The sequence below is a fragment of the Hemitrygon akajei genome, chromosome 12 (genome assembly GCF_048418815.1).
Source record: "Hemitrygon akajei chromosome 12, sHemAka1.3, whole genome shotgun sequence".
NCBI lineage: Eukaryota > Metazoa > Chordata > Chondrichthyes > Myliobatiformes > Dasyatidae > Hemitrygon > Hemitrygon akajei.
Window position 1 is genome coordinate 69,711,964 of NC_133135.1, and position 22,217 is coordinate 69,734,180.

Here is a 22,217-nt window from a genome sequence, read left to right on the forward strand (position 1 = left end):
GATGTAATAAAATCACCAAAGCATTGTGATCGGCATTCATGCCAAAATGAAGCTAGTGATCAGAATAGGCTACCCAGTGCATCTGGACAACAATCAACAACCATAAACAAACCTTTGATCTATTGGGGAAATAGTACTGTACCTTCAACCGATACATCGTTCAGCACATTGAATGAATGCTATCTAAATAACCCTTAGATTGTAAAGGCACTGAATAAGTGGATGTGCGACATATTTTGGAAATCTTATGACATAAATTAAGAATAAAATTACTTACCCAACATGCATTCTATACTGCTAAGTGTGCTCTGCAAAAGCTTAGTATTCTACACCAGTATTTTAATTAACAACAATTGGACAAGCAATCAAAATTTGGAAGAAATAGAAATGTCAGTATTATTTTCACAACACAGAAAATTTGGAGGCCATATTTCTGAAAGAAAATTCTAACCGTGGTCCAGATTTTCCAGGTATGTAAAAACACAAAAAATACAACTGTATTGAGCATTTGTACTGCAAAGTGCAGATTCAATCGATCTACAAGGTCACTGTAGTTTCATCTCCTTCAGCTGCAACAAAACAGCCAAGGCAATTTTACTGAACATTCTCCCCAAATACAGTATACTAAAAAAATAAATTAAAGACAGATTTTAAAACAGCTGCTAAAACACTAGAGATAACAACATTTTGCTCTTTTTTCCAAAATTGCACTGCCCAAGAGAGCAGATAGGCCCTCAAATTAATCATTTTTGAACTCAAAACTCTAGAGGGAGCTTTGAACCCTCCACCATTGGACTGAGGAGAATTTTATCAACCAAACTGCAGCCGAGGCCAAGCTTTTTCAGCATTACATGATGGTTGTAAAAGTATTCAAAGGATTGTGCTTACTCCTGAACATTCCTACGAGTCTGTAATGTTCCCTGTACTGAGCTATTTGTTCAAAGGATAATATGCTACCATGAAGTTATAATAGTGTTGGTTCTTAGATGATACCAACTGCTCATGGTTATTCACTTTTGGCGGCTATTATTAAACTCCTTGGTCATTTTCATTTGTACACTGACACATTTTCTTCAAAACCAGAACTCTGTTCATTTTTCTCTCTGCATTGAATGCCATTTCAAAAACAACATTTAAAGTATATCAGAGGATAACTTCACTCAACTTCATTTGCCCATCACTGGAATTTTGCTACAACCTATGGACTCACTTTCAAGGACTCTTCATCTCATGTTCTCAATATTTATTGCGTATTTATTAATTATTACTTTTTTCTTTTTTTATTTGCATAGCTTGTGGTCTTTTGCACATTGGTTATACACCCAGTCGGTGCACTTTTATTGTTTCTATTACAGACATTCCACCTCTCCCGTAAGTTCCAGAAGTCTCCCGCATATTGATAACTGCTCCCTGATGCCTGCAAACTATATACAATATCCCAGAAATTGATTTTTGGGAGGGGGGAGAGAGGGAGAGAGCATCCTGATTGGTCTCACTTTGTGCTAAGTAGACCTATCAGTTTTCTCTGTGGGCAGGCTTTACAGTTGACCTCTCTCTCTCTTTCATTGTCCATGAGTTCAGTTTAGTGCCCTGCAGCGCCATGGCAGAGTCTTCCAAAAAAAGAAAATATAAAATGTACTTCACCCCAGACTACACTAAACTGTACCCCTGCCTAATAGGGGTCAAAAATAATGACAGTGTTGCTCGCTGCACTGTTTGCAACAGTGACTTTTCTATTGCTTGTGGTGGGTTAAATGACTGTAAAAGACATGTTGAGGTGAGTTTAACAGGTGATGACGTAAATTGTTGTGTTCTTTCATAATCAAATGTCCTGAATACATACACCCTTGGAGGTTGATGGGGTTGTGGGTGGTGATGGTGCTATCTCCCTGAAATGAATTTTTGCAGGGTGGGATGTCTGCTATTATGGTTATTGGATTAATTGAATATACCCACAGGAAAATGAACCTCAGGGTTGTACAGGGTGACATAGATGAACTTTGATAATAAATTTATTTTGAACTATAAAGACTGTGGGGATGTTATAGGTGCTGAAACATTAAAAGAGCTGACTGATTACATCTCTCTTTGAAGATGAAACAGCTAATGTCAACTGAATGTAAATGGCAAGGCACTGGATAAATAATCACATTGTTCCGATATATTTGAATGGATGGACTATTAAAAAACACACAGAATATGAATGATGTAACTTGAAGTTAAGTAGCTGTTTGGTAGCTGGAATGACATTGCTTATGCAATGACTTTCACTGTCCTGAGAATACTAATTGGGCAGATATCGCAATAACTGACAAGCCAGTCATACTCACCAACTGCACGCTGCTGTTTTCTCTCCCCAGGGTGTCACAGACCACTCCTTCCCAGGAAGAGCCTCCAGCAGTGGTTTGGTCCCATTCACCTCTTTCCTGACTCCTAAATATCCAACCTCAAGGTGCACCGACACATGCCAGCACTGGATCACAAGGAGCTGGGGACCTACGAATGATTTAAGGACTTGGGGAGGGGGAGTACACTCATTCATTGAACTTTGTGAAGATGCTGCTGGATTGGGAGAGAGAATGATGGACCTGTCTGTTCATCATCCAATGGGAAAAGCTCCTGAGCGCCAGTTATTACAGCAGTAGCTGCTGGGGAACTTTTGAAAACAATACCACAATAAAGCAGGGAGAATAGACAAATACAAATATTCCTGAAAGCTCAAGATATACCACCTGATGTAATGCATTCACATTATTAGGGATAGGTGATAAATAATTTTGTTAATTGAATAATAACTTTGAATCACCAGCATTTCCAAATCCATGACCTTTATCAGTTTGAAGGACAAGGGAACATCACCACCGCCTGGAAGTTGTACTCCAAGCCACACACCCATCCAGTTTGGAAACATATTACTGTTTCCTCACTGTCACTGGGTCAAAATCCTGGAACTCTGTCCCTAGCAGCATGATGGGGCTACCTACAGTTCAAGGTGTGCAGCATTTCAAGACAGCCGCTCACCACCAACTTGATCTAGGCTGTTTATTTCCATCCACAGGTGTTGCCTAAGCCACTGAGTTCCTCCAGCATCTTCTATCCTGCTCCTGCATTCCAGCCTTGTCAGCCTCGCGTGTCTCCATAGTGTACTATTCTTGACAGGATGCAAGACTGCAGCTACGGCCATTGCTGAGGGTGTGTGCCCCATCGATTCCTAACAGCACCATTACTCCATGCCAATTAAAGTGTCAAGCAAGATTAAAACTGGCGAGGATGAGAGTGGAAATGAACAGGTGTTTGCACTGCCTGTCTGTATTTGACTGATCTCTTCTTGATGCTGCTTGCGGATGGAAGGTGCCGGAGTCTCGGGTCCAACGCCACCGGGTCCCGGGGCAGCTGTGCTCTGCACCCATCGGGCTGCTTGACAGGCTTCACTCACCTCAGCACTGAACTGGCTCCACAGCTGTGGCTTCACCATCAGGGACTCTGCACTTCACGTTCCTTGTGTTTTTGTTTAATTCTTTTTACTGTTTGCGCAATTTGATCAAGATGCTTCGGTGCTGAACTGACTCTGAATCTACGGCCTGTAACCGTCAGCACAGTGCATCGGGCTGCTGGACCAGCTTCACTGGCCTCAGTGGCTCCACAGCTACAGACTCGTGTTTGGGGTTTCTGCAGTTCATGGTATTCATTTAGTTTTTACGGTTTGCACTATTTGTTTTCTTTCACACGTTGGGTGCTTGATGGTTTTGCTGTGTGTTTTTTCTTTAAATGGGTTCTATTGCATCTTTTATTTTTGTTTTGTGGCTGCCTGCAAGAAGACAAATCTCAAGGTTGTACACTGTATACATACTTCTATAATAAATTTAGAACTTCATGGAATTCAGGAAGAGGAAGTTGATGGAACATACACCAGTCCTTATCAAAGGGTCAGCAGTTTCAAGTTCCTGGCTGTCAGCATCTCTGAAGATTTATCCTGGGCCCAACACACTGATCCAATTACAAGGAAGTCACAACAGCAGCTATATTTTATTGGGAATTTGTGGAGACTTGGTATGTCACCAAAAACTCACGAATTTCTACAAATGTACCAAGGGGAGCACTATAACTGTTTGCATCACTATCTGGTATGAAGGGGTCATTGCAAAGGATCAGAAAAGGCTACAGAAAGCTATGAACAGCCAGCTCCATCATGGGCACTATCCTCTCCAGCATAGAGGACAACTTCAAAAGGCAATACCTCGAAAAAGGCAGCATCCATTATTAAGGACTCTCAACATCCAGGACGTGCCCTCATTTCATTGCTACAGTTGAGGTGGTAGTACAGGAGCCTGAAAACACACATTTCAGGAACAGCTTCTTCCCCTTCTCCGTCAGACTTCTGAACGGACAATAAATCCATGAACACTACCTTGCCTTTTTTTTGCTCTCTTTTTGCACTACCTATTTAATTTTTATATATGCTTTGTATTCTGGTTAATTGGGCCATCGGTTAATTGGGCAGCAGCTCATTTGGGACAATATGCCACTAACCAGGGCAGGAGACAGTTACCAAATATTTTCTAAATAGTATCTATTGTGTGCACCTACTGTGGCCATTAGGCACTACACTGTGCTGAGAGTGAACAGTTTTTAAAAGAGCATCAATCGTGCATCTACGTGTTCAAAAAGCAGTCATTTTTGTCACTGATAGTTGGCAAGAAATAAGCATAAAGACAATTCAGAACTGGTTTGATCACTATGGTTTCAAGCATTCAGACTTGGAAATGTTAGGAATGTCTGAGAGTGAAAATGAAACGATTTCACTACTTCAACAAGTTAGGGACTACGAAGAGCTTGAATGTGTTGACAATCATCTTGAATGTTACCTTTATTCCCCACCAGACACCCAGCTCTCACCTGTGGCTCCAAGTAGCCATTTGCATGCAACAGCAAGCAGGCCAGCAGATCTCATACTCCAGTGAGACAGGGACAGGCTGGTCCGAGCATGCGAGGTCAGCTCTGACGGACTGGGTGGAAGAGATCTACAGTGAGATTCAATGGCCAGGAAGGTGGTTCTGCAACACTACAGGGAGAGCAAAGAGCATGACAAGGCGCAGAGGTAGTCATGGTCATCCACTGCAACCAGGGAAGATCCCAGTTGTGACATCTACCCGTCTCACTGGACCCGGACTTTTGAGGTCAAGGAAGCAGAACTGCCCCAGTGTTACAGCTCTTCCACTTTAAAAACTCTCCCGCACAGATCATCGGACACTACAGATAACCACCAATTAGCGCTGGTAATGTTCTAATTTTTCTGTATTTCATTTAAATACACAATTTGTTACCCAATTAAATGGTAGTTTGTCTTTTTTTATGCGTTTTCAACTACTTCCATGAAATTTTGGCTAGTTGGGGCAGCTGCTTAATTGGGCCAAAATGTACTGGCCCTGATGTGTCTCAAGTAACGAGAACCCACTGTATATTTCTTATTATAATTTATATTTTTAATTATCTATTGTAATTTACTGCTGCTGCTCAAAACAACAAATTTCATGTCGTATGCCAGTGGTTTTAAACCTGATTCTGAAGTCAACATTGATCCCATGGCAGTTGAGAGAGAGACTAAGTTACAAGGCTGCCGGGAAAGTAGAGAGAGGGGGAATGGAACTGAAGGGAGTGCTCCGCTCAGAGCAGGCAAAGACCAATAGACCAAAAGGGTGCTGTGGTAGCTTCGTGATTATCTTTATTACAACTCGGGTCGTTCTGGAGTTCAACTCCGGCGTCATTCTGAGAGGAGCCACTGTACATCCTTCCCGTGGCACATGAGGGCTTCCCCCATGTGCTCTGGTTTCCTCCCACAGTCTAGAGACGCACCAGGTAGGTTAATCAGGTTTGCCGGGGTTGCTGGGGCAGCATGGCTCGAAGGGCCAGAAGAGCCTACTTCACGCTCTGTGGTTAAAAGAAAATAATAAATGGCTTTCTTATAAGCAAATTTAGATGTAAAAGAGATTGATGATCGAACAAGTGATCCTGAATTTTGGTATGAAATTCCTTCATCCACTGGTGTAAGGCAATCCTCTTACATCAGGAATTAATTTAGTTCATCTCCTTTGGATTGTCTCCAGTGTTAGTATATCTTTTTTGTGATGAACAGCAGTGGTTCAGGAGGCAACTCACCAAGATTTTCTCGGGCGCAATTAGGAACGGCCAATAGGTAAGCGGCTTTGGCAATGCTGTCCACTATCCAAACTATGAACTTGGGAAAAATGAGGTAGTTCACTGAGTAATTACCTTCTCATGATGGGACTGAATGGGGGAAGGAGGAAGTACATAAAAGCCACCATTCCTTCAAAATTCCACTGTGGATTCTGGTTAACTGGGCTATCAACTAATCAGGGAAATCGAATATTTATAAAAACTCTTAAGAGAACAAAAGCTAATGGAGAAAATTACCGGGATACCCTTCCTTTATTTGGGACACCGTTCCGCTTAATTAGGGCAGGGCACATTTGTTGAACAGCTTTTAACTAGCATCAGTCATGTGCACTTGTGTGACAGTTAGACACTACACTGTGCTTAGAGCAAACAGTTGTTAAATTGCATCAGTTGTGTGTATTTGTGTTCAAAAAATCAGTGACTTCTGTCTCATAATTGGCACAAAAATAAGCAGCAAGACAAATCAGAACTGTTTTTCTCATTGCGGTTTCAAGCATTCGTGTTTGGAAAAGTTTTTTTTTTAAAAAGGCCGAGAGTGAAAATGAAACGATTTCACCACTTCACCAAGTTAGGAACTATTAAGAATTTGAAGGTATCGACAATCAAATTGAATGTTACAATGAAAATGAAGACTTGGAGGATGCAATCACTGAGAGCATTGTATGAAGGCAGTCCATCATCCGTACTGGGTGTCTGGCACTACTGCTGTTCATTTATGGTCAATCAAAAGAACGCGGTAGTGTACGCTGAATGAATTCCTCCATTGATAATTATTAGGAACGAACAAAGTTTTTATAGTTACATAATTTGTTACTCCGTTTGTTTTATACCCTTTTAACTATTTCCATGAAACTGGCTAATGGAGGCAACTGCTTAACTGGGCCAAAATATACTGGTCCCAATGTGTCTCAATTAACCAGAATCCACTGTATTAAAAATGTAGGGACAAAAGCAAGGAAAGATGATGTTTAGGGACACAAGACTCTTGATATAGTAGCAAACGCAATAGAAGTCTAAAGTAGGAAACAAACTACTGTTGAAGTTAATTCAAAAATAACTGAAACAAGTGAATTGGATAACTCCTTGATGGGGGAACAAAACATCATGGAACCAACTGGACAGCTTTGCCAATCAGCCAGCAAATCCCAATGGGCTGAATGGTTGCTGTGGTGCTGTTTCAAAATGCGTTGCCCGAATGTCATAATGTAATTATCTTCATGTTAATCAGAAGACATGTCCTTCTATGTTACTACAGCAATACCTTAAGGTTACTTACCCATAGTGTTCCCAGAACATCCTCACCACGTGGACTGCAACAGATCAAGAAAAAACCTCAACCACCTTTTGATGCCCTATGCCAAGAATGATAAAAATACGTGTGCTTTCTCTGAAAAATACCAACTTTTTCCCCACGAGATGCACAGCAGTAGACAGCCAAGCCACCTTTCAAGTTCACAACCTCTTCTACAGGCAGTCCCCGGGTTACGTACGAGTTCCATTCCTGAGTCCGTCTTTAAGTCGGATTTGTACGCAAGTCGGAACAAGTACATCCGGTATTATTTAGTGTCAGTTAGTCAAACATTTGTCTTAGTATATACTGCAGTATACATTTTACCTTTCTATGCATATAAAAAAAACTTAAGAAACGTATGTATTCCAATAATTAAACCACTGCGTTGCTTAGTAATAATTGTAGCTTTCATTGGGGCAGGGCCTTTCACATACTTCATTATTCTCACTTTATCCCTTAAAATTGTTCTGATCGTTGACTGACTGTAGGCTAACGCTTTTCCAATGACCAATGGCGTTTCACCTCTTTCCAAACGCTTTATTATTTCCACTTTATTTTCAATCACGATTGCTTCCCGTCAATGGAACAGAAACACTGCGGGCGGCAGGTCCAGAGCTGCACCGGCTCCCGAGGTCCGCTGGGTCCTAAGGACCACCTCACTGAATTCCCTGGGTCTGAAAGTCCACCGCAATGAGACAGGTTAAATGGGACAAGTGGGGGCTGTGCTGGGTTTGGGTATTTGATCCTCCACAATATTCCACGTGGGAATTTATACTGGAGGTAGCAGTGTTTTATTTACGAGGTTGAGTTGCGCGCTCGACATCAACCCGGCACGGATGGTACGGGAGTCATTAGATCGACATCAACCCGGCACGGGAGCGGTCTGTCATTGGACTGAACTCAGGAAGCTCCGTTCTCCAGCCCAGCGCTGATCTCACTGCGCCACCAGCCGACCGGAACGGGGGGGCCGGGGTCAGGGTGAATCTTGCTAAGAAAAATTTAACCAAATACAAAGTTACACACTCAACACAGTGTCAACGGCAATGACTTAAAATGGCATATGGCGTTCTCCTTCCTCAGTTCGTAAGTACGATTTGTCTGTAAGTCAGACGTTCGTAACTCAAGGACTACCTGTATTTAGAAAAGCAAGGGGCATGGAAATTTTTTAATCTCTTCCTCAAAGTCATTCATGCTCCTGTTCATCAGAAGTGCTGTGGCACATAGGCTGTACTGAGGGCTGGAGAGTGAATGGTGCCTCTCCTGGGGCTGCCCAATTCCCAAGTATGAATATTTTATCAGCTGCCATTGGTTTAACCAGACACAATTCACCTTTCCAACCCTAGCACCCTGATCAGTTACCTTTAACTTAAAATGCTTTGGAAAAAAAAGGTTTCATTACACATTTATGATCCATGGTAGGTATGCTCGGCAGTCATAAATCAGTTCATGCAAACAGCTCAATCAGCAGTTTGCTTTACAAGTGAAAACACTGCCACATTCCAGCTTCAGGCCAAGAATGCTTGCAAGGATGACTTTAATTTTAAAAATGTGCAAAGCACATTTTCTTGCTTCTGGTTCTCAAGTGATATTTCTGCTGTCTCTTTGGTAAAGCTGTCCAACCAGTTTCATGCTGTTTTATTTTCCCATCAAGTACTTATTCACTTGACTTTTATCAGTTGCTTTTTTAATTGGCTTCAATAGTCCTTTATTCCCCATTTTAGATTTCCATTGCATTTGCTGCTAATGAATGTCATCATTAATAACATTGTCTCAGCCTCACATTATATGTAAGGCACAGTTGCACACGAGCACTTTCACACTAAACAGCTATTCACAAAGTGTATATAATATTTAGAGGCAATCTCACGGAATGAGGCAATAACAGTACATTGTCCATGAGGGATAAAGGCATGGAGCACCCATGAAATACAAAAGATCTCTTTTGTAACCAATATTCTGCCCAATTAAATAATAGGACTAATGTTTTAAAAACATTAATAGGCATCTTTACGCATACACGTTTAAATACTTACCATAAAAGGAAATGATATTGGCTAACAAATACTTCGAATGAATGAACTGACACACTGAGTGAGCAACTTTGGAATCACAAGGCGCTGATGTGAAAACCAAGACAGTGCATTTGACAAGTGGTCTGGAAACTGATCAGTTCAAACAGGCAAGATTGGCTTCTCAACATGGACGTGCATAAAGATAAAAGATCATTCAAAAGAAGTTTGAGGTGAGGCATGCAGTCACGTCACCCTAATGAGTACCTGTATCCTCAGACAGGAAATTAATCTATTCTAACAAAACTAATTATATGTTGTGTTCACTTTCCTATAACGACTTATGAGACCCGAAACCAGATAACAGAACAAAGCTGGAACATGAAATAACCTTTATTCAGTAAAGCCACAAAGCCACAAGAATCTCAAAACCCAGAACTCAACAGTACATTCCAAAACGCGACTATTTAAAAGGTTTACCCAAGAGCATTCAAAATGTTGATACGAACAATAACCAATCGGTGAAAGTCAGACTGAGATTGGTTGTCTCTGACCAATAGGTGTTAGTTGACCCAGCTCACCCCAACACCAACCTCCTGAAGATGGATTTGAGCTGAGGGCTAAAACGGATAGGAACAACCGGCTTATGCTGGTGATCAGATCTTCTTAGTAGTTGCAGGCTGTCACTTTCTTGTTACAATGTTGCTTACGACTGTGCTGGGGCTGGTGATCAGTTCAGCTGGGGTAAATCAAACCCTTCCAGGAGGAGATGAAGATCCAGCTCTGTGTTTGATGATGTGTCTGAAAAGCTTGTTGTGCCTAGTGGTCACAACTGGTTGATGTGGCAACGCCAGTGATGTCCATCTATGATAACTTTGTAGAGCACTTACCCCATTCATTTGCCAACCTGACCTGGTACCCAGGAGTCTTGCCCATTGCGATACTGTCTGACCCACACTGCAGATCCAGGCTTGAATGACTTCACCCACTAACCAAGGTCTGTGTGGCTACCTTTGTGCATCTGACCATCTGCTGCCTCAGATGTTGGAAGCTGTGGCAGCATTACATCCAACACTGTGTGCAGTTTTCTTCCCAAAAGCGCTTCAGCCAATGACTTCCCCTCGAGGCCTGGACGCAGAGTAATTCAGTATGCGAGCAGAAATGTGTTGACAGCCTTGGTGGATGCTCCTTCCCCTCCTGGTTTTGGAAGCGACAGTTTGAAGGTATCTACAAACCTCTCCGCTTGGCCTACGGACTGTGGATGATATGGGGGTGAGTGAATGCAGAAAATCCCACTGTTCTAGCAGAAAGCAGCAAACGGCTGTGAATTGAATTGAGTGCCATTGGCAGAAACAGGTGTTTCTGACCTCCCAAAGCACTGAGGATCTGCAGCATCTGTTGAATGGTAGCCTCTGTCAATGTTGACTTCATAGATAATATTTCTGGCCATTTGGAATAGGTGTCAACCAGGACAAGGTTGGTACACCCACGATTGGACCAATGGAGTCAATATGTACTCAATTCCAAGATCTGGTAGCTTGAGGTTCTGCTTGCAATCTTTGCTGCCATAGAGCACTGAGTACACTAATTGCATAAGGACGTGATATCTTCATCCACACCCAGGCAGTACACAAAGCTTCTTGCCAGGGCTTTTATGCTGATTCATAAGTCTGGAAAGGGCAGCTGCCTGACCAAGTTCCTGGGTTGATGTGTACTTGATTTCAACCTTTTAGGCCAATTCCATCATTGCTCACCTTTGCAAATGGTTAACTGCATACAGTGGGACGCCTTTCTTAGACCCGAAGATGGACAACAATAGCTTGTGATCAGTAAACAGAATGAAGTGTCTGCTATAAAACATTTTTTGGAATTTCTTCAGAGCAAAGATGATTCCCAGAGCTTCCCTCTCAATTTGTCCATCGTTCCTTTCTGCTGTGGTCAATGATTGGGCTGCATGCATAACAGCTTTATTGGAACCATCAGGAAAGATACGGGATATAACAGCTCCCACCCCATAGCTGGACGCATATGTCGTGACAACGATTGACAACTCTGGGTTAAAATGCACCAAAAGGTTGGATGACAGCATATTCTTCACCTGATCAAAAGCCTCTTGGCATTGTACGGACCATTTCCACATGGCGGGTGCATTGCTGGGAGAAATGCTAAATAATGACTGATGGTGTTCAAAAATGATCATAAGGTGCTGACATCTGATGGTGGAGACATCTTTAAGATAGCAGGGATGTTGTCGGCTTCTGGGCGACAACCGGGTACCTGATTGAAGACATCAGGAGGCTGTATTTCTCTGCCTCACAATCCAAACTTTTGTAGTTTGTTTGAAGTGTAGACCAGGCATTGCTTAGATCTGCCTGATCCATGCCCACCACAATGAAGTCAATGAGGTCAGCAGCAACACTGTCCATAAGCTGTTTGAAAATTGAAGGAGCTGGCCTTACCCAAAAAGGCAAAAGGAGGATTGAATACAACCATTTATGTCTTGTAATGGCGAGAAGCTCCTGTGAATTTTCCCCACTTCTACCTGGAGGTAGGCTTCAGCCAAATCCAACTTCACAAAATAGCAACCACCATTCAGTTTGGCAAAGACTTCTACCAGTACCAGTAATGGGTATGGCTATGTCTCCAGAGCCACGCTAGGACCAGCTGAGAAGCCTGCACATGACATCACTGTACTGTTGGCTTTCTTTATCGTGACTATTGGAGCTGCCCAACACGAGTAGTTGACAGCTTTGATCACACTGGCTTGTTGCAGGCGGCCCAGCTCGTGCACCGCGATTGGTAAGGCTGTGTATGGTACGGGTCTTTTGGGACAGAAGACTGGCTTTGTGCCTGGACAGAGATGGAGTTCTGCTTGCAGTCTGGTACAGCAACCAAAACCTTCTTGAAACACTGCTGCACAGTGCTGTTGTAATTGTTGTACGGTCTCACGTATTGGTGGTAGCATGGCATCAAATGACATGATCCAAATGGCCAATATCTTCGTACAGACCTCATCCAGAGTAATGCTCCAGAGATCAAACTTGTCCATCCAGTCAATACCAAGGACATTCAGATCTGGCTGGTCCGTCAGGTAACACACACATTGACTTGGTTACTCTTCAGTTTCACCATGCAGTGCAACTGGCCAATCAGCTGGAGTGTTCCACTGATGCATCTCCGTGGATTGTCACCTTGTTGTGGTGGAGAAGCTTGCCTGGTCCTGAGATCTCAAGAACGATGCCGTCTGGAGCTATGCTCCTGGTAGAGTCACCTATGGCAGTAAGGTCGAGGGTGAGGTCGACCTTATTGCCAAAGAACAATCCAACCAAGACCTCAATGGTGGAACAGGCGAACGAAGTTACTTCAAACTCAATGGCTGTGAAGGCGGAGGAAGGCTGCAACAAATCCATCAGCTCCAATCGTCGTGGTTTCCGTGCCATTGGAATCAGTTGGTTGATTTGTGAAGTATTGTGTGCTTCTTGGAGTGCAACATCAAGTACACATTAAACAAATACACACACAGGTGTCTTCGCTCTGTGGAAACGGAACAAAGACCATCATCTTCGACGTTGAGAGATAGCCACGACGATTGTAGGTGGTGAGATGAGTTGATCACAAACTTCTATAGTTGTACCATGGAGAGCATTCTGACAGGCTGCATCACTGTCTGGTATGGGGTGGGGGGGGGGCTACTGCACAGGACCAAAAGAAGCTGCAGAAGGTTGTAAATCTAGTCAGCTCCATCTTGGGTACTAAACTACAAAGTATCCAGGACATCTTTAGGGAGTGGTGTCTCAGAAAGGCAGCGTCCATTATTAAAGACCTCCAGCACCCAGGGCATGCACTTTTCTCACTGTTACCATCAGGTAGGAGATACGGAAGCCTGAAGGGACACACTCAGCGATTCAGGAACAGGTTCTTTTCCTCTGCCATCCGATTCCTAAATGGACATTGAAGCTTTGGACACTATCTCACTTTTTTTAATCTACAGTATTTCTATTTTTGCACATTTTTTAATAATCTATTCAATATATATAATTGATTTACTTATTTATTTATTATGTTTTATTTTATTTATTATTATTATTTTTCTCTCTCTCTGTGCTAGATTATTGAACTGCTGCTGCTAAGTTAACAACTTTCACATCATATGCTAGTGATAATAAACCTGATTCTGATTTGACTCTTGGGACCCTACTGCCCACCACGTGCATTTGGAAATAGTGGTGATGTCTGAAGTCATATCAGGTTGTAGCTTGACTAATTAACTGTACATAATTAGTTGATTTAACTTCTCCTGGGAGGGCAAAGTCAACTTTGAATGTGACCATTAAATTCCTTGTAGATTTTGATGGCTTTTAAAATTTTTTGTCCTTGTGTTTCACTGACCTAGAAGACAGTGAAGGATAGCAAAAGCCTTCTTTGTAACCATTAGCATTTGCTGCAAAAGTGTTTCTTGTATTGGCTGTTTCCTGCATAATGCCATGAACCGCAATTCCAACAAGCTGTGTTTGTCCGCTTGGAGAGCTGATGAGTGATGATGTCTGGATAATCAGAAGCAGCACTGACATGATTCTGTTCGACCAGGTTGGAATCGTATTTCAAGCTGATCGAATGCTGACATTCTCGAGTATCAGCTTGCAGAGACATATCAGGAACTTGCTCCAGACTGGCCAGGAGCCGTTTGCAAATTTCTGCATCACCGGGTGCCTGAAATCCACACCAAAAAAAATCAGACATTTGAACTGTAATTCCATCATGTTACCCAGCTTGAACTTTTCGCTTTTGTGATTGATGACACCAGCATACATATGTGATGAAGTCATCAGTATCTTTTTTGATGAGTTTCAGGCAATGGTAGTGAACACTGAAGAGAGACGACCACTCTCCAAAAATGCTTTGGAGTTGTTGGACAGTTTCGTCAAATGAAAGGCCAAGTGGTTTCTTAGGCAGAATGAATTTGAAATAATGCTTGTGTTCAGGAATACCCAGTTTTCAGAGCAAAGTGTGTGTCTTCCATGAGTCATCTTTATTGCCAAATTTGACCTGGAATATATCTTCGTGATATTTGAACCATGATTCAAACACAACTCCCAACACAGCATCAAACTGAAAGTTGGTAATGGATGCACCACTGGTTCTGCTCAGTGTTAAGACACCGATGTTGTTGGACTCACTGACAACCTGCTGGTCAAGGTTTCAATTCCTTCAGCTGGGCTGCCTCAATTTGAGCTTGCTGCTGTTGTAGAATTGCATGCAAGTCTTCTGAAATTATCACATCGATATAATACAGCACCTCGTCGCCAATGTTGTGTTTGGTCACCTATAACTACTACTGAGACCCGACGCCATGGGATAAGACAAATATGGGTGAAAGCAGATTCAATTATATTTTTAAAACAGCACTTGAAAGGTGTACAAAAAAGAAGAGCATGGTATAAACTGGACCACTATTATTAACAATCTTCATGGATTCAATAGGCTTCACCTCTAATGTGCTGGCTCTAGGAAGTTACAAAGATTACTGTTTGCTAAATTAACAGATAAACAATTGACTTATATAAGATGTTATTTCCTATCTTAACATTGGTTTCGGCACTTTAGCTAAAGTGGCACAGAAAAGAATATCATTTGATTGAATTAAGCTGCGCCTGACTCGATTTTTGTGCTGAAGTCTTTAATTCTGTTGAATCAAAGAATCAATGAGAATCCATGAAACAACGGCAAGACAAAATTACTTTCTATTTGGGGTATATTCCAGTCACAGACGACAAAAATCAATCCAGCAAATAAAATGCTAATCCCTTTATGTTTCAGGAGATGAATCTTTCATGATCCATTCCTTCCTAGTACACTCAGTGCTGCCATATCATAAGCCAAGTGCAACCTCATTACTTCACCAACCATAAAACAATTTCACAAACACAAATATTGTAAAACAGTGTATGAATCTTCTATTGCTGTATGACACTTCTGACAAAGGAGGCTTGGTTTGCACAGGCATTCACAAAGAATCAATATGCTCCATCCACAGAATAGGTGTATATAAAACATATTGTAAAACAAATAACTACATCTTGTAATGCATTTATTTACAAATATTGTGCACAATAGAAATAAATGAAACTTTTATTTTTCAGTTTCACTTGTAGAAGTTCAAGTTCAGTTACATCTGCAGTCCAATGGCTAAATTTCAATTAAATGATGGCACCTGGTAATAATGGAAGACCTGGTGATGATTATGTTGCTGAACACTGTAGGAGATGACTATTTAAAAGATCATGTCTAATTCTTTTGTAACAATATCTTTTCATTTATTGCCCTGAAACTTACCCAGATCTCGCTAGATTTCATTATAGGGGGAGCTTAAAATGGTCTGACCTTATGTTAAAACACTTGATGAAGCAACTGATGATAATTGGGCCTGGGATACTGTTTTAAAAAAACATCTGTTACAGAGTCTTCGACTGAAATGACTGACTTTGAACAAAAACACTCCCACACCCAGATATCATCCCTTAATACACTGACTTCATTTTTAGGAGTCCTTAACACCTCACAGCCTTGCTGTACATCACCCCTGGAAGTGAATTCTTACATTTACAATTGAATCAAGGTTAAACTGAAATCTCCAGATCTTCAAACAGAACCTAGAGTGAGTCCTGCTGAATAGGGAATTTACATCTCTAGCATGTAACTATCAGCTTCATAGGTGCTAATAAAAGCATGGTGCAACATCTTGCATGTAATTGCACATCCTGAGCCATTTGTCAAGACAGTCATCAAGCAGAATTTTATTCCAATCCGCTTGGGGCAGATTGGAGATTGACACATTTTAAGGATCACAGTATAGGGCATCTGAATTGGGCCCTGGCAGCTAAAGGCACAGCTCCCAACATGAAGTGATTAAAATTAAGGATACTTAAGTAAACAGAACTGCATAAATAAGATACCCTGAAGAAAAAGAGGGCCTGAAGAAATCACAGGATAGTTAAGCCATGAAGAAGTTTAAAACAAGAATGATGGACTGCAAAAATATTTTACCATCTTCTCTCCTGAATTAGCCTAAAGCTTTGGCAGGCCCTTCCTCAACTCTGGGTTTCTGCCAAAGGTGGAGGACCAGGTGGCATACAAAGAGTATAGCAATATGGTTCATTCATGTGGTTGAAAAAAAAATCAAGAACCCTTTGTCAGTAAAAGAGTTAAAATAATTATTTTTCCACATGCATTTTCTTTCACTGGCACCATCATCATAATTGAAGTGTATCTCCATTGCCTTAACCTTTCTGCCTCTGCATGTGTCTGAAAACCATAACTACACAAGTCTAATTTGATGCACATGAATAAATCATCCATTTTGCTCAACAATACAAACAAAACCAAATGGAATAAACTAATTTCACGCAATACAATACGCCATAGCTTCAAATCCTGTATAACATTTTTCATACAAATCTTAGCTCTGAAGACAAATTAAGATAACAAAGAGTATAAGAAAGAAGTACATTTGTGTCATAACAACTCAAAGGCAATTTGATCTCTTTCAAATACTCACCATCTGAATAGGTTTCTTGCGAAGATCTCTCTCTGTCACCAGTTTCTCCTGCTCTGTGACATAAAGACCCTTCTGTGCAAGCGCCTGTACAACTGCGTCATGACCCAGTAGTGGTTTGGCAGCATCACTTTTCAAGATCAGGCTCCCAGCACGGCAGTACAACTCAGCAGAAAGAAGCAGGTTGACAACAGGTGGCTTAATGTGTTCCTGTTCATACTGGTCTGTGTAAAATGGTTCTCTAAGTTCCTCTGGTACATGATCTTAATAATAAAAACAAAGACATAATCAGTAATTTGCATAAAGAACTCAAAAAAGCTGGAAAACATTTTATTTTCTCTGATTCAACAATGTTTTGTGTTTTTTTTATTTTAGAACTCTTTAACCATTTAAATTATTTAAGTAAATTTTAAATGTCAAGAACATTCAGCACTTACAATCACTGGGAAGAAGAAATTTTTTTGACATTTACTGACAAAAATATTTATAAACTCAAGACTTTTTCAAATCTCCTCTAATTTCAACTCATTTGAAAATTATTCCAGTTTTTTTCCCCTAAAATAACAAATTCCCACTCTATTTGGTGAAATTCTTCCACATTTCTGCTTTGGACATGGCATTTTCCTAAAGCACTTCATTCAATAACAGCACCCTCTACAGAACTGCTGGGTCAAATGCTATATGAATCAACCATCATACAAGAGGTCCAGAACCACCAGGTAAGACCACCAGGTAACCGTATACTCAGGCTTAATCGACTTCCAAACCTGTTGAAGATAATGAATGTTTCTGAAAGTTCTGGGCATTAAAAGCCTATTTAAAACTTAATTAATTGATTGAACAGTTTAAGAAAAATACAAATTAAAATATTTATAATGCTCTTAAACAACTGAAAACAAACTCAATTAATCCACGAAATTATCAAGCCAAATTCTTACTCTCTGCATCACAATGAATGACTTGATGTTCCTTGTGGCAGATCTAATCTGGCTCAAATTCGGTAGGAAAATTCCACAAAGTAACTATCAGATGTTGCAGGAAGTTGAGCTCTCTCACACTGCATTTCAGTTGGCTAAAGCCCCAGTGTAGAATAGCCAGCAAGCTCTGCATTTTTGTGCGTGAGCTGAGATTTGAACTTCCCGAAACTTAAGAGGATGGGGAGAGGGAAAGGGAAGTGGGTGGAGAAACGTCAGCAGTTCCAGACTGAACTACTGCCCTTCCCAGTAGGTTCAGGCCCAATATAAGGAATAGAAAAATGCAGTCCCATTAGAGTTTGAAAATTATTTGAAACAGAATATATAATTTTATAAATCTGTCTTGGGAAAGTGAAGTCCATCGGCAAACTTTGAAAACCAAAATAAATACAGTACCTTATGTAGAAATAGTATAAGGTTGAAAAGTTAGCCAAAACCAATTATACAGAAGCTTAACATAATGGAAGAATAAAATTGCATTCAAACGGGACTAACTATGACAAGAAATAATTGCCAATATCCAGTAACTGCAATGACACCATATTATAAACTGCCCTATTTGTTCCAGATGAGCTAATTTCTCTTTTCTATGAATACAAAAATTACAAATGTGATCAATGTATCAGATATTATTCCAACTTAATTTTACTTAGAGTATATTAAAAAAGGGCAATATTTTAAGACATTCTGTTCATTACTGAAAAATGTGAAATCATATGCTGCTAAAAACTAAAAGCATTTTCACACAAAATGTTCTGTAAAAAAGAGCTTCTGAACAATTATTCACAGGATATATTAATTACAATGTTGAGATTAAAATGATGCCATTTACATTATTTTTTTAATAAATTGAAAATCTATCTGTTTGTTCCTGTTTATCCCTGTCAGTTTGGCTAAAGCACATTTGTTGCGATTGGGTGTACAGACAAGCAGTATTAGAGGTCACAGAGAAGGAAAGATTATGTAACCCAATTAGCTTCATCCTCTTAGTTTTCCCTTCATTGCATTCAACTTGATCTAAAGTGTCTATAAAAGGCTTCAATACGTTGCCAAGCAAATGAATCCAAGCACTCACTGTTCTTAAAGTCAATCATTTGACTTTCCAGTAGTGCAAGTTTCTTGGTATTTATCTTTGCTGAATATTTCATAATCATCACACTAACATTTGAAAAAAAACTCACGACCTGCAGAACTCAGCAGAGTCAACAAACAATCTGCTGCAGAAACTGAACAGGATAAGCAGCATTACTGGCGGAAAAGAACTGATATGCAAGGTGGAGGCACGGTCGGAAGCAGCTGCCTCTTCAGGACCAACCAAAAGTGTTCTCGTCTTTTTTATGATCACAAGACAGTGCCAGACATTAAGAACTTCAAGTACAGCAGCTTTTACCCCGTTGACAAGCTGCTTATTGGCGGAGGAGCTGGACTGTTTTACTGCCCGTTACAGAAAGGCATCAGAGTTGGTGCACCAAGGTGGTGTGCAGTCAAACAAGTGATTTTCTTGGGCATTTCTCTTGCATTTGCTCGTTAATGTAAAATACTGCAAATCTGTTTCCCTTGTTCATTGGCGAGACCGAAGGCAAAGCAGCTGCATGGCCCTGACTGTCACAAGGACTAGGGCTCAAGCTGCACTCTTGCCTGTTGCAGCAGTCCACGAGAGGAGATGTCAGAGCATGGATTTCCTGCTGAGTTGGCGGCTGGCCTCTCCCATCATTGCTGTCTTCCAGTGTTCACTCAGCTGAAGACAAGCTGCATTAAGTGTGTGCATGCATACATTCGTCTGCAGGCTGCTCAGAACTGCTTGTTCTTGCCAGTAACACCCATGCACCGTCAATTTACAGGACATGTCACTCAGGAACTTGGCTATATATGTTTTTGTGTGACTGTATGTTTACTGCCACCTTATATCTGCTTAGTGCAGTGTATGACTGTTGGTACTGTGCCTTGTACCTTGGCCCTGGAGGACGCTGTTTCATTTAGCTGTACTCCTGGATATTCACGTATGGTTGAATGATAATTAAACTTGAACTTGAGGCTTCAGGTTGAAATCCTGCAAAAGTCCTATTCAGCAATTCAACAAAAAACATTAATAATTTCTTTCCTCCCAAATACGGTATCTGCTGAGGTCTTGCAGCAGATTGTTTTGCTGTGCCAGTCTCACTTGCTCAGCAGAGTAACTATTTAACCTACATCCTGCAGTGTCCCAATTTTGTACTCATGTTAAAGAGCTCCTGTTTGAACCACTTGTTAACAGGTAGCTTCCCTGCTACTGTACAGCTCTGATCAAAGGAGCTGATAACATCCAATGAATTTATACAGTAATAACCCCTCTCTGCACTTGTATGCAGCCTTTTAACACATCAACCACTCCATCCTCCAAAAAAGCTGCTCTACTTGCACCGTGCTGGATAGGTCTGTTCTCTCATTCGATTCTTATCTATCCAGTCATAGCCAGAGAATTACTTCCCCTGCTCACACCTTCACTTCCTCTTTGACTCCCTCTTATTTTCATATGCTTGCTGCACCAACACCTGAACACCAGGTAACTTTTCACAAGAACACTGACAATTCCAAGGTTTATCACAGCACACAGCATCTATGCTCCTCCAATTCTGGATTACTGTGTTTCCTAGAACTTGATAGGTCTTAGTGGGAGATATTTCTTCAGCAGCTAAGATTTTTAAAACTTTGAACCTCCAGCTCCTACCTCCAACATCATTCTGCTTCTTTACCCATTTCATCCTTTAAGATGTTCATTCAAATCTACATCTTGCACCAGGCTTTGTTCAGCTGCTCTAATATCTCTCCTGAACTATATGTTTGTTTGATACAGCTCTTATGAAATGCTTTGTGTTAATTCTTTAAACTGGATTTAAAGGTATTACATAACTCTATTACTGCAATTAAAATGTACACCTCTGAATATTTCTGCTTTAAAATTTTCAGACTCTGGTTTTACTCTCCTGAACTCTAGTTCCATGCGGTGGAATATCTGAAAGAGGCTGTTAACTCCCACCTTTAATTTACCTCAAATGATTAGGGAGGACATAAACCTTCAACTGTTCTCTCTAATCAGCATAACAAAAAATATCATGCAAACATAATTTGAGATATATATACAGCAATGTATCCTGTTCCAATATATCCTAGTTAATTTGTGATTTATTACTGTTAAATTAGGCACCAAAGCTTCTTTTACCACCTGCAATTTGGAGCCTTAAATAACTAAATATATTTGAAATACTGACAAACTCTCACTAACGTCACACATTTTAATGTTGCTTTTAGAACTGTGAAATTGAACAGAAAAAAAGAAGCTTATTTTCCAAAAGGACAGTTATATAAAAAACTAAGATGAAATATTTTTCAAGATCATTTTCATAAAAATTTGCATACATAAAAAGCCACCAAATTGAAAACTAAAATTGACCTCTACCTGTCTTACATAACCATGTTGCTGAGATGAAAAAGGAAGATGTTTATCATTTCATGGGGAAGGTGACCCCAACAGAAAACCCCTGGTCCTCCAGGTTGGGGGTTGTGCAATGGGCTAACAACCCGTTCACGTAAAACAAGCAATTGTTACAGAAACCGTCAACAGACTGTCAACCACTAACCCAGATCTCGGGAAAAGCAGGGCCCCATTCAGGAGGCTGATGACGCGCTGCAACCAAACTCGTCAGGAAGCTGCAGGGCTGACAACCCTCCTTCACCCGAGGAAAACCATAATGGAGGTTCCAAAGCTGCTCTCACAGAAGAAATCTATCCTAATCGGAACATGGAATGTGAGATCGCTTTGGGAGACAGGTAGGTGCGCACAGGCAGTGAAGGAAATGAACCGATACCACCTCACACTCCTGGGCATGTGCGAAGCAAGGTGGAATACTTTTGGTGAGACCAAACTGCAGACGGGAGAAACTCTGCTCTATTCCGGCAAAGAAAAAGAGGAAGACCCTCATGAGGCTGGTGTGGCCCTGAAGCAGCCAGAAGTTTGATAGAATGGGAACCAGTGTCTGACCGTATCATCACAGCCAGGTTTGAGTCCAGATTCCAGAAGGTATCCATTATCCTGTGCTACGCCCCAACTAACAACGCAGAGGAAGAAGAAAAAGATCTCTTCTGCACCCAGCTTCAAGCAGTAGTTGGAAAGGTACCTAACCAAGATATGTTGATCGTCATGGGAGATCTGAATGCCA

At 41.0% G+C, this 22,217-nt stretch overlaps 1 protein-coding gene across 3 annotated transcripts in view; it reads right to left on the reverse strand.

The window, feature by feature from the left end:
• Window positions 1-22,217, reverse strand: part of LOC140737186 (calmodulin-regulated spectrin-associated protein 2-like) — a 165,407-nt gene that overhangs the window by 133,959 nt on the left and 9,231 nt on the right. For all 3 annotated transcript variants that reach the window (XM_073063429.1, XM_073063428.1, XM_073063427.1), the window contains exon 2: window positions 17,051-17,310. In XM_073063429.1, the coding sequence (XP_072919530.1) occupies window positions 17,051-17,310 (260 nt within the window). The remainder of the gene's footprint in view (window positions 1-17,050; window positions 17,311-22,217) is intronic.